The sequence below is a fragment of the Leucoraja erinacea genome, chromosome 20 (genome assembly GCF_028641065.1).
Source record: "Leucoraja erinacea ecotype New England chromosome 20, Leri_hhj_1, whole genome shotgun sequence".
Lineage (NCBI taxonomy): Eukaryota > Metazoa > Chordata > Chondrichthyes > Rajiformes > Rajidae > Leucoraja > Leucoraja erinaceus.
Window position 1 is genome coordinate 16837183 of NC_073396.1, and position 13469 is coordinate 16850651.

General features: G+C 42.1%; 1 protein-coding gene across 3 annotated transcripts in view; it reads right to left on the reverse strand.

Moving 5' to 3' along the window:
• mad1l1 (mitotic arrest deficient 1 like 1) overlaps nt 1–13469 on the reverse strand; it is a 610531-nt gene that overhangs the window by 552767 nt on the left and 44295 nt on the right. For all 3 annotated transcript variants that reach the window (XM_055651367.1, XM_055651368.1, XM_055651366.1), the window contains exon 10: nt 4503–4589. In XM_055651367.1, coding sequence (XP_055507342.1) covers nt 4503–4589 — 87 coding nt within the window. The remainder of the gene's footprint in view (nt 1–4502; nt 4590–13469) is intronic.

Sequence of the window (13469 nt, forward strand, 5' to 3'; positions counted from 1 at the left end):
CCCCTAGATTCTATCATTCACCTACACACAAGGCGCAATTTACAGCGACCAATTAACCTGCAAACCCACAAGTCTTTGGGATGTTGGAGCCAAACATCCCAGAGGAAATTTATTCAGTCACAGGGAGAACGTGTACATTCCATTACAGAAAGCTCCATTAAAGAGACATGGGTCTCTGAAGCTGCGGCTCTATCAGCTGCACCAAAGTGCATTATGGGTGTGGGACAAAACTGGAGCACCTGGGACAAAACCAACATGATCACAAGGAGAACACATGAACTCCACATAGATAGCACACAAGATCAGGATTAGTATTGGTTTTGTTTATCATTGTCACGTGTACCAAGATAAACATCAAATCATACTATATGAAAATAAGCAATCAATATGCAAGTATAAAACATAGTGCAAAGAAAAAACACCAGAGTGCAGAATGTAGTGTCGCAGCATTATAGCATTATAGTTACAGTGAAAATGCGGGTTAAAAAAAAGTGCCAGGTCCGCAATGAGGTAGGCTGGAAGGAATGAGGTATCTTATGGGGGTCCTTATAGTAGACTGATAAAAAGTGGGGAAGAACCAGTTCCTGAATCTTATGGTACATGCTGTCCAGCTTTAATGTATTCTGCCCAACACAAGAGCGAGAAAAGGGAAAGACCAGGATAAAATTATTCTTGATTACATTAGCTGTTTTGACAAGAAGTATAGATGGGAGTCATTGCGAGAGAAGGCTGGTTTATGTGATGAACTGGGTTACATTCACAACTCTGCAATTTTTTGAGGCCTTCGGCAGAGCTGTTGCCGAACATGCCATGATGCACCGGGATAAGATACTTTTAATGGTGCATCTGTAGGCGTTGGTAAGAGTCCCGACACCTCCTACCTCACATTCATCCAGAGACTAGTGGTGGAATTTCATCTTCCTATCCCTACCACATTCTACTGTCGGTAGAGAGAACGCTCTTTGCAATTCATGGTTCATTCATCCCATTCCTTTTGAACCGCAAAAGATGAGAAACCTGTCCCTATACCTCTCCCTCACATCCATCCAGTGACCCAAGCAATGCTTTCAAGGAAGACAGAGGTTCACATGCACCTCCTCTAAACTCACCTACTGTATTCAGTGCAAATTACTTGGCCTCCTTTGCATCTGCAAGAACAGGATAAATTAGGCAAATGTTTTGCCAAACACATGTTTTGCCCACAGCATCTCCTGTTTGCCAACCATTTTAATTCCCCTTCTCATACTGACCTTTATGTCCTGGGCTTTTCCATTGCAGGAGACACTGCAAATTGGGGGAATATCACCTCATATTCTGCTTGGGAAGCTTACAACCCAACAGTATGATTATTTAATTCTCCAATTCTAGGTAACACCCTCCCCCTCCCTTTTTTTCCCCTCTTCCTTTCCCTGTGCTCCACCCTGGTGCGCACAGATTTCTCCATCTCTCCCTCCCCACTTTCCTCTCTTCCCTCCTCCACCCACCCCTATTCCTTCCACCTAGATCCCTCCCTTTGGCTTCACATGTCACTCATCTTTCCTCATCTTGCACCCTGATCGTCTTTTCATTTCTAGCCTATTTCTACCCATCTGCCCATTTAAGCTCACTAACACGTACCCATCTATCACTTGCCAAGCTTTGTATTGCACCCCCATATCTTTTCCAGCTTTGTCTCTTCTTCCCCCTCACTACAATCAGGCTAAAGAAGGGTCCTAACCTGAAACGTTGACTATCCATGTGATGTTTACTGACCCGCTGAATTACACTGGCACTTTGTGGTTTTGTTTTGCTCATTACATTGATTCATTTCCTCCCAACATTCATATTTACCATTGATGACCATTTGTTTTTTGTGATATTTACAATCACAATCTGCAGCTATATACCTCAATACCGCAACTTAAATACTTCATTAAATGCTTCTAATTAAATTATGCACTGGTTTCATCAGAAAGACTTGAAGTCAAATTTAATCTATATTTAGATTCAAACTGCTATTTTCTTCTCTTTGCAATCTGTCAAAATTCACAGCTTGAGTAAAAATACATTCAACAGATGCTATCCTAATAGCCATTTTAAACATGCTTTCTTAACTAAATATGTTCAAAGTGGCATTATCTTTGCAGTGCAAAACAAGAAATCAGGGGTAAATAAGTTGAATATCATATGAAGGATACATAAGAAGTATGCTGCTTGAAATCCATGGTTAAAATCAATTATAAAAGTAGTATTCTGTAAATTATGAAATGGAAATAAATTTTCATTCCTCTCTTTCCTTGTCAGTTCAAAATGTTTTATATCTATATCTTATTATTACATAAAACTCTCATCTTGTTTATTTGTATGCGTGCGTGCGAGTGTGATCCCGAAACCGCAGCAAAACGGTACACGATAGCGCTACAATTTTTGGCCTATTTTACTCACCATTGTCCTGGGGTGTGCTGTCGCAAGTTTTATTCAGATAGATGTTATATTTTGCAAGTTATTCACATTTTAAACTTTACAAAAACTACTTTTACAAAAATCAATTCCATGTCGTGCCCGTTAGCCGCATACGACGTCACAATGACATCACAATGGGATCACAATGGGTTCCCGAATCTAATTTACATTAAAAATTGTGATTTTCAAAACAATCCATTTTGATCAAATTCTTCCATTTTCATTCACAATGACATCACAATGGGATCGCGAATCTCATTTACATGTTTAAAAAATCTCGATTTTCAAAAGATAGAGCGGTGAGCAGGGGATACAGGGAGAGAGGATAGGGAGGGGAGAGGTAGGGGAAAGTGGGGGAGTTAAGGAGGGAGAGTGGGGGTGGAGGGGGGCTGCTGATAGAGGGAGAGGGAGGGGGGAAGTGGGGAGTGTGGGGAGGTGGGATGGGGGATAGGGCAATGGGGGAGGTGAGGAGGGAGGGGAGAGGAGGGGGGAAGTGGGGGAGTGTGGGAGGTGGGGATGGGGGATAGGGCAATGGGGGAGGTGAGGAGGGAGAGTGGGATGGGGGGAGGTGAGGAGTGGGGGAGCAGAGAAAGAGGGAGAGGAGGGGGGGTAAGGAGAGGAGGGCGGGGATCCGGGGCTTGGGCGCTGAGGCTGGGTCTGAGGGCAGCGGCGCTGCTGCTCCGGGCCTACGCGGCGAGGTTCAGGACCTGGGCGCTGGGGCTGGGGAATTAAGCTAGAGCAGGTAAATTCTAATGCAGCTATTCAGCATTTGCGCAATTTTCCCCATTTTTGTCGTCTCCAATACCAGAGAGAAAACAAGATGGGTGTTTTATTCCCAAATAAAATAAAACCTATTCGGCCCAAATTGGTAAAGTATGCTCAGCTCTAGCAAAGTATATGTATTTGGAGTCATAGAATGATACAGCATGTAAACAGGCCCTTCGGCCCAACTTGGCCACACTGGTCAACATGTTCCAGCTACACTAGTCACACCTGCCTGTATTTGGCCCATATCCCTTTCGTTTTTGTTGCTTTACTGAGCAATTTGCTTTGATTTCTATTAAGGTGTTGTTTAGTGATACTTTTGTATTGTTTTCTGTCATGTATTTTAATATTTGATAGAACAATTATTTAGAAATTAATTGCTTGTCATTGGGGTATACGACTAGGATTCATAGAGTGACACAGTGTGGAAACAGGCCCTTCAGCCCAACTTGCCCACACCGGCCAACATGTCCCAGCTACACTAGTCCCACCTGCCTGCGTTTGGTCCATATCCCTCCGAACCTGTCCAATCCATGTCTAACTGTTTCTTAAACGTTGGGATAGTCCCAGCCTCAACTACTTCATCTGGCAGCTTGTTCCATACACCCATCACCCTTTGTGTGAAAGAGTTATCCCTCAGATTCCTATTAAATTGTTTCCCTTCCACCTTAAATCTGTCCTCTTGTCCTCAATTCACCTACTCTGGGCAAGTATCTAATGATCTGATGATCATATCTAATGATTTTGTATAAAATGTTAAATGTGCAATTGCTCTTTCTATTGATACTTTGGTGTTGAGTTTCTTCAGGGACATGGTGAGGGTTGATAGATAATTTTGTTTAGTTCAGTTTAGAGATACAGCACGGAAACAGGCCCTTCGGCCCACCGAGTCCGCACCGACCAGTGATCCTCGCGAACTGACATTATCTTACACACAGTAGGGATGATTTACATTTATACCAAGCCAATTAACCTACAAACCTGGACGTTTTTGGTGTGGGGGAGGAAACCGAAGATCTCGGAGGAAATCCATGCAGGTCACAGGGAGAACGTACAAACTCCCTACAGACAGCACCCGGCGGAGTCAGGATCGAACTCGGGTCTCTGCTGCTGTAAGGCAGCAACTCTACCGCTACATCACAGTGCCTTGCAAATTAAGGTTTTAAACTTTAAACAGCATATGCAATACAGGACCTTGCAAATGTAATCAATCAGAATAATTACAGTTTCACCAAAATGTGTCTGTCTAAAATTTTAGAAATAAGGTTAATTGCCCACCATGAAATTCTACCCACCTGCTGCTGACAGACGAATTTTGTTGCTTGAGTACAAGTTCACGTTGCTGTAACATAATAATCTCCCTTGATAGATCTTCGGGACTCCTTAAAATACAAACAGAGGAAGGTGATGCAAACAATTGAAAAACATTGCCAATAAAATCAGTGCTGGAAAGACTCAGCAAATCAGGGTTTCTGTGGAGAGAGGAACATAATTAATATTTCATGCCAATGATTATAAATCAGAAGGGTCTGATAGACTCTGAGGGTCACTGACCTGAAATATTAACTGTTTCTCTCTGCACAGATGCTGCCTGACCTACTGAGTGTTTCTGATACAATGTTTTTAATTTCAGATCCAAAATAATCCATTTTGATTTCCAATTTAAACTAAATTAAAACTGCATATCTACATACAATCATTTATTAATAATTGTCTTTTATTCATGATCTTTTCACCAATAAGAATTCATTCTATTGCGCAAATTATTTTTCAGCTCTCAATTTCAACTAGATAAAATAAGAAACATCAATCACTGTTATCACACTGAAAACTAAGTTTTAAAAATACATTTCTTCAGAAATGCAAATGAATAAAATGATAGCACTGATAAGACTTGCACTGTAGGATTAAAAGAACTTGCATTAATTAAGAAATTCAGTTATTCTTTCACAGCCAATAGTGACCCTTCAATTAACTATTATATAAAATGAAACACAGCAAGACGTTATTTTCAACTATACCCAATCAAACTGTTAAAATACATCTGATTCAAAAAGCTCACAGGTTGCTTCAATATAGTCAATCACATTAATAAAAACTGTTAAATATCGTAACTTGCCTTCAGAAATCCTCCAGTGATTGAAGCATGGACTCCTTAATTTTAACTTTAAATTATCTTTAGCATCTTTTTACTGTCAATACCATCACAGGCTTGAACTATTTTGCATAAATATTGAATATCTAAAGGAAAATAACTCAATTTAAGGACAAAGTCGGGCTACCTTCTTTTGTAGCATGCTAATAATAACATTTTACAGATTGCAACATCAATATTGTGCATGCAATTGAAAATTTGTATTCCACTGCTTATTGAAAAGCCCTAAGACAAAACATGCTGTTAATCAAAATACTTAAAGAGTTATGCCAAATCAAGCATTTCGGGATGACATTTGTTTTCCTTCTGTGACCAATCACTTGATTAATCCATCAGCCTTTCAACTTATTCACAAAATGTTATTGAAAATATTCTTATTAAAATAACAATCAATTAAATTTTCCTCTGTAATACTGCGGAACTACATGCATACTTTATGCTCATTTGCAGCATTATCAAAGCCAACAGTACATCATGCAATGTAAATGCAATAAAAAATGGTTGTCAATTCTTGTCCTTTCTCCTGTTTCACAAAATTACAAAATTGTTCTGGTAGGATAATGGAAAGCAAATGACATAGGGTATATATCTGAACAGAGTAAAAATAAAACTGCTGATAGAACTCTGCAGGTCAGGTAGCATTCACAGAGGTCTCAACTCGTAACACTGACTATCAAAGTTCAAATTTATTTGTCACATGCACCATAAGGTGTAGTGAAATGTAATTTACCATGCAGCGTTATAATTTAAAAAAGGACACAATACACAACATAATTCAACACAGCATTCTTCACTGTGGTGGAAGGCAATAGTTCAGACAGTCCTCCTCCCACGACCACAGCGAGCAGCACCGGAAATTGGAGGAACAGCACCTCATATTCCGTTTGGGGAGTCTACACCCCCGGGGCATGAACATCGAATTCTCCCAATTCTGTTAGTCCTTGCTGTCTCCTCCCCTTCCTCAGCTCCCCTGCTGTCTCCTCCCACCCTCCAGCCTTCTGGCTACTCCTCCTTTTCCCTTTCTTTTCCCTTTCTTGTCCCCACCCACCCCCACCCCCACCCCCGATCAGTCTGAAGAAGGGTTTCGGCCCGAAACGTTGCCTATTTCCTTCGCTCCATAGATGCTGCTGCACCCGCTGAGTTTCTCCAGCTTTTCTGTGTAACCAGTCCTCCTCCCTTGTTCACCCGTGGTCAGGGCCCTGATCCTCCGTAGTCGCAGGTACGGATGGCACGATGTTCAAGCCCTCTGGTTGGGATGGTCGGAAAGCCGACGTCGGGACAGGTCGAACACACCCCCGCGGCCCAGAGCTCCCAAATCATCCGCCTCCTTACCGGAGACCGTGGCTTCCAGATGTTGTAGTCCGTATAGTATGTACTAGACTAAGTGGGACCCGTTGGGTCCCACCATCACACAGGAGGGCTGGTCCCCCAATGCAATATTCCACCTCTCCAGCAATTCCAATATTGGTGGCCAGTGGGGTGGGGAGGGGGGGGGGGGGGGGGGGGCATTTCTGGAGCGCCAGTATGGGTGTTGTGCGCTGAAGGGACTGGTTTCCAGAGGGCTAGTATGGACATTGTGGGACAAATGGATTCTTGGGCTGGCGGATCAGTCACTCAAGCCTGTTGTGCTGGCAGCTCACTCACTCACAGCTGGTGGGCTCGCAGTTGACTCACGGCTATTCCTTGAAATTCCATTTCAAGCAGGGTGCAAGGGCACCAAATTCAAGTGCATCTCATACCATTTCAAGCAGAGTGAAAGGCCTCTTGTAGTGGCTTGCCCGTCCCCGAGGGAACAACAAATTTAGAGGCAAGAGCAGGCACCTTTTCCTTATGCGGCTCTCGCACATCATGCAGTAAAGCATGGGATTCAGGCACATACTCATATTCGGAGTCAGCTCCATACTGATCTCCGACACTCCCCTCATCCGAGTGGGAGGAATATTGCAACCCTGAACCAGGTGTTGCCACAGGCGTATGACTCAAACTGCCTGTGCATGCCTCCGTAACACGGAGCATATTCTGTGCCACCATTTGACCCTCATCCGAGTGGAGGAATATTGCAACCCTGAACCAGGTATTGCCACAGGCGTATGACTCAAACTGCCTGTGCATGCCTCCGTAACACGGAGCATATTTTGTGCCACCATCTGATGTTCCAATTGAGACAAACGGCCAATCACATCTGCTATAGATGTGATTGGCCACTGTGTCACTCTATTAAAACTCTGTGTGCATGAGTGAATGGAAAGGTGAATTCGCTAGTGAAATGGAAAAGAAATCGCGGAGTTTCAGCGTGTGGTGTTGGCGGACCAAGGAATCAAAGGCCGAATCTGACGCACACACCCACACACACAGAGTTTTAATAGATAGATAGAAACAAAATGAGAGATTTAGTAATATAGATTGATCGATAGTAAACCCAGTCTCCCGCCCCCCCCCCCTTCCCTCTCTCTCCCCCACTCACCTGCAGCCCCTTAGTGGGTATTTGCACCATCAGCGGGTCTCGTCCCTTCTCCAGCCGACAAAGCAGTAGGACCTCGCCCCGTCCACGCGGGGAGACGCTGGCCAACGTCAACACACACACCATCTCGCCGTTTATTTTATGTATAAAAGTGCTCCTTAAGATGCCTTTAATTCACATTTTACGTTGCGAAACGGTGATTTTTTCCCCATACGAACCGGCAGTATTTTTCCTGCCGATATTGGGTGTAAATTCACCGCAACCGCAACGTTCCAAATGATCGCGTTCCAGAAAAACCCACTCGCAAGATGATTTAAATGGCCATTAATTTGCAGGTATTAAACACAAATTCCTTCCATTTGGCCTATAAATCCATGACAATGAGATTAAAAAATCATGTTATATTGTGAATTCTTGTGTGAATCTCATTTGGACACTTAGGCTATTTAAAAATGTTGATCTTTTCTTAAGAAATGGATAGATGTTTAGATCTAGTAATTGAATTATGTAATTAGCTACAATTGGGTAACTGACTAATTATATGCTTTAATTTCAGGTTATCCAATTAAGATTGTTTCATATTTCTTTCAGAATGCTTCAATCTACAATAACTGAAAATTTCTTTCAGTTCTCTTAATTTTTAAGAAATGGGCTTTTGACTGTCCTCGATCACAACTTTTGTGTTGTTAATGGAAAAGCAATAGGGAACAAGATGCTAATTTCCGAGTATGTAAATGGCCATAACTTTTTTAATACTGAAGATATGAAAGTGAATTAGGTGTCAAATTAAACTTCTTTTTATGCCTTATCTAATGGGATAAATTTCAGACTTGGTTTTTAAAATCTCAAAATTTTGTAACATTGCTACAAGAATGAAACCAAACATTAGTCTTACTAAAATCAACTGTATGCAACATCATTAAGAAGAAACAGAGCACGGGTGAGCTTACTCATTGCAAAGGGACTGGCAGGTCAGGGAAGACCTCCACAGCTGATGATAGAAGAATTCTCTTTATAATAAAGAAAAATCCCCAAACACCTGTCTGACAGAACAGAAACACTCGTGAAGTCAGGAGTCAGGTGTGGATTTGTCAATGACCACTGACAGCAGACCGCAGAAGACTAGACATGGGAAAAAGTGGAGAAATAGATGGTAGGAGTAAAAAAACGTGACGTGTTGTAACTAGCAAATCACAAACAACGGAATAGAGAACGAGAGAAACGTAGGATATAGAAGAGATTGGCCCCATTATAAAGAGAATTTTTCAAATCATGAACAGAAATACAGAGGCTAGCTGCAAGATGCAAAACACTGGTTAGTCACAAAAATAGGATGGCCGGGTTACAGTTTGCCAAGAAGTACTTAAAAAAACAACCACAGTTTGGGAAAAGGGGCTTGTGGACAGATGAGACAATGATTGACTTATATCAAGTGATGGCAAGAGCAAAGTATGGAGGAGAGAAGGAACTGCCCAAGATCCAAAGCATACCATCTCATCTGTGATCCCTAACAGAAAATCTCACAATTCCCCCACAACCCCCTCCCCCTGATAGTGACTCAGTCAACCACAAAACCACTAAATAACCACAAAAACAAAGCTGACCTCAAGAGAAGTAAACAATGTAGGCAGTTGAAATCCAAGACTCAACAGAGTCAATGAGCTTGTGAACTGATGGCAGATGGAAAGACTGTTGGACAAATGCATAGACCATCTACAGCCCCAAACGTCTTGCTGAGACAATGTAAAAGAACAGAGTTGGCATTATCAAGGGCAAGGGAGGCAGTACCAGCTAAAAGGAGAAAGAGGTAGGCAAATGTTAGACAAAACACCTCAGAGATATTGTTATTTTGACCATCTTCAAGAAAAGAGAGAAGTTTGATTAGGATAACAACAAAGATTTCCCGGCTTCTGATACAGGGAAAAATAATGTGCCCTCCTCAATTGCCTCCTCCCAATGGCAGAAGAGCAACTCTCCAATTCACCGTGTGAATTCCATTCAATTATAGGTAAAATGGTCATAATCTGCACTGCTCATCATCTTTAACAAAAACACAGGCAACGGTGTCAGAGACCTCTCCAAAGATTTTAAGTCCATCAATTGAGAGAGATTGTAAAACATCCTTTTCAAATCTAGCTATCAGCAGGTTCATTTCCATCATACTAAACAAGATAGATTATGAAGGTGATGCAGCATTATCTCATTGGCTCAAAATGTTCATAGAGCAGCAAGATGCTAATGCTTCGAACAGTCCAATGCATTAATTTCAAGCTTATCATCGTTTTCCGAAGGAGAACTTGCTGGATGAAGCAAGCTCCATCGGCAAATACTTCCTTTCTGCAACTCATTTCATTTCAATAAGGCAGAATAAGCCTCAACTATAAAACTGACAGATGGATAAGCCAGATCCCTGGCTTAACAGCTACTAAAACTGTCATAAATTGAATATTTAAGTAAACTAAAACAATACAAAAGTGTAAAATGAAATTTCCCTTAATCCATCACAGTCATCCCTTTTCATTCAAATGAATGGAGAAAGCTCCAATAAAATGTAAACCATTAAAGCATTTTCCCCATCTTAAATAGTGGGAAATTGACACCACAGTGCAAGGGTTGAAATTTTCTAATGAATGGATTTCAGGAAATTCAGAGGCCTCCGCATTCACAGAATTCCATGCAAGAGTTCCAAACTTGCTAACACTCAAACAGAATTGGCAACATTTCCTTGTTAACATAAATTTACATAAGAAATCACATAAGTTTACATAAGAAATCACTTCTGCAAGAACCACAAGAAATAGTAACGATAACAAATCATTCTTATCATACACAAAACATTATCTATCTATCTATCTATATATTACTAAAAGTCTCGTCTTGTTTCTATCAATCTATGCGAATGATGTTATATATTTTTATATTTATATATTTTTTAAAGTTTAAAATGAGGGAGGGTAAATAAGACGAAATGAGCAGGCAATTGGGGGCTAAGGGCGAGTGGTGGAATATTGCGTTGAGGAACGGGTTGTGTCGGGGGACCAGGCCTCACGTGTGACAGGGACCCAACGGGTCCCACTTGATCTAGTATATTACTAAAACTCTCATCTATCTATCTATCATCTATCTATCTATCCATCTATCTAGCTATGCGTATGTGCTCCTGGAACTACGCCAAAATGGTACACGATAGCGCCAAAATTTTTTGCACCACCTTAATCACAATTGTTTGACAAGTGGTTGTTTTGGGTCCAGTTTCGTTCAGATTGATGTTATATTTCACAAATTATTGACATTTTTAGATTTACAAAACGCCAATTTGAGAAAACAAAATCTTCCCTGTGCTTACAGCTAGGATCATATGGTTCATTTATTGTCACATACACCAATAGGTGTAGTGAAATTTCACTGGCCAGGTCAGTCATACAATTTAAAAAAGCAACAGACTCAATAAAAATATTTTAACATAAACATCCATCACAGTTACTCCGACACATTCCTCACTGTGATGGAAGGCAAAATAAAGTTCAAGTCCTTCCCTTTTTGTTCTTCCTTGGTCGGAGAAGAGGAAGAACAAAAAGGGAAGGACTTGAACTTTATTTCGCCCTCCATCACAGTGAGGAAAGTGTAGGAGTCACTGTGATGGATGTTTATGTTTAAATGTGTTTTGATGTCACAATGGGATTGTAGCCCTGCTCGCAACATTGTTGCTATTCAAGTACACTGAGTCCTGCTAGCTCCAGCAGGTCCAAATGCATTTTTCTTAGTCACACTATACTGAATTTATTTTTGTTTAAAATGAGGGTGAAAAAGGTGAAATTAGCAGCCCCTGAGCAGTTGGGGGCTATGGGTGAGTGGTCGAATATTGCGTTGGGGGAACGGGTGAGTGGTGGAATGTTGCGTTGGAGATCGGGTTACGTTGGGGGACCAGGCCCCCCGTGGGGACTATGGGTTAATGGTCGAATATTGCGTTGGGGGAACGGGTTGCGTTGGGGAACAGGCCTCCCGTGTGACAGGGACCCAATGGGTCCCACTTGGTCTAGTTATACAAAATTTGATCAAAGTCAAAACCTCCTTCTAGTTTTAGAGATTTTAGTGGCGAAGTGTAAATCCGAAGAAGTCCAATCAGAAAAGTCAAAAATGATTCAAGGTATAGATCCATTTCTGCCTGCACTGGGTACAAACATTGCGCATTAGAAATGCATTACTCAACTAAACAACATATCATTAAGACTGCTATGGTAGAAATGGACTTTAAATTTGAAAAATTAGTCTGTGCTTTAGATATCAATCCAGCTGTGCCTGGGATAAACACAATTGCATTGGCAAGTATAATTTCTATCCTGTTTATATTTCGTAAATCATCTGCAGAAATAAATTTAAGCACTTAAAGAAGTTGCAGGGTTAAAGCATTGGAGTGGTTTTAGTACCATTACCGTAATAATTCATTTATTTAAAATTAACCCTGATTGGTGATGAAATATGTGAAAGAACATTGAAAAAAAGCTATGTTTTGGTGATATAAGTAGAAAAACAGTTGTATCAGCAGTTTACAAATTGGTTTTTAGTTGAATCTCTCAACAAAACAGTTCACGTTGGAGGTTATCACTGTCTGGTGTGTTGTTTTTATTTGATTTCTGGAAATATTGGGGAGGTTAAGCAAGGAACAAATTCGACACAAGAGTAAGCAATAAGCAGCAGCATTACAAAAGCTGACTGAATTTGTGGCCAACCTCAGTATTGCTAGTACAGGTGCAAAACCTTTTATCCGAAAGCCTTGGGACCAGACACTTTTCGTAATTCGGAATTTTTCGGCTTTCGGAATGGAAGATTTTTAGCATAGATTTTAACGGCTGGCTCAGTGGTAGAGTGCTCGGCTCATATCCGCAAGGTCGCGAGTTTGCGCCTCGATCCCGGCAGTTACTCGATCGCGAGTTTGAGTCTTCAATGTAGTTTTTTCTTGTAGAATAGGAGAGAATAGGGAGGGTTAGGCTGGGATCATTCTCTGCGAGATGATCTTAGTGCGGGAGACAAGTGTAGGAGAGGTGTACTGACTGTGTGGGCAGAACTTTGGAAGTGATTGCCCACCATTCTCAAAAGCCGCTGTGTCTCCCTGTCCCTCCAACTCCAGAGGAATCCGCTCCCCGATGGGCCGCTACGGCAACAAGTGGCAGTTCCCCCACAGCCCGAGCTGCGCCACCCCAAGAAGATGTACCTTGCACACCATCAGCTTCTGCCCCTACGGGGAGCGTGTTCCTCTGGAGTTGGAATTGGGCTGGGCTGCTGCTGGCTGTGGGATCTCCGTGCTTGTAGTAGGCCTGGGGGTTGGTGTCCCATTGGTCCTGACGTCTCCAGTGACTGGCACTGGCCTGCTGGCATCGCCGACGTGAAGACAGTGCAAAGCCCCTGCGCCGGTGCAATGGGCGGGGAGCTGGAGAGGGGAGGGAAGGGGTCACACACATGGCCGGGAAGCAGAGGGGTGTAGGTGGGGTGAAACTGAAGGGAGCGACAATCTGCTACTGCCTGCCCACCGAGTTAAAAAGTTCCCACGCAAGACTCACGATACACTGTGTATCGTGAGTCTACCGTGGGAACTTTATAACTCAGCAGGCAGGCAGCAGCAGATTGTCAATTATTAACCCTCCCGCG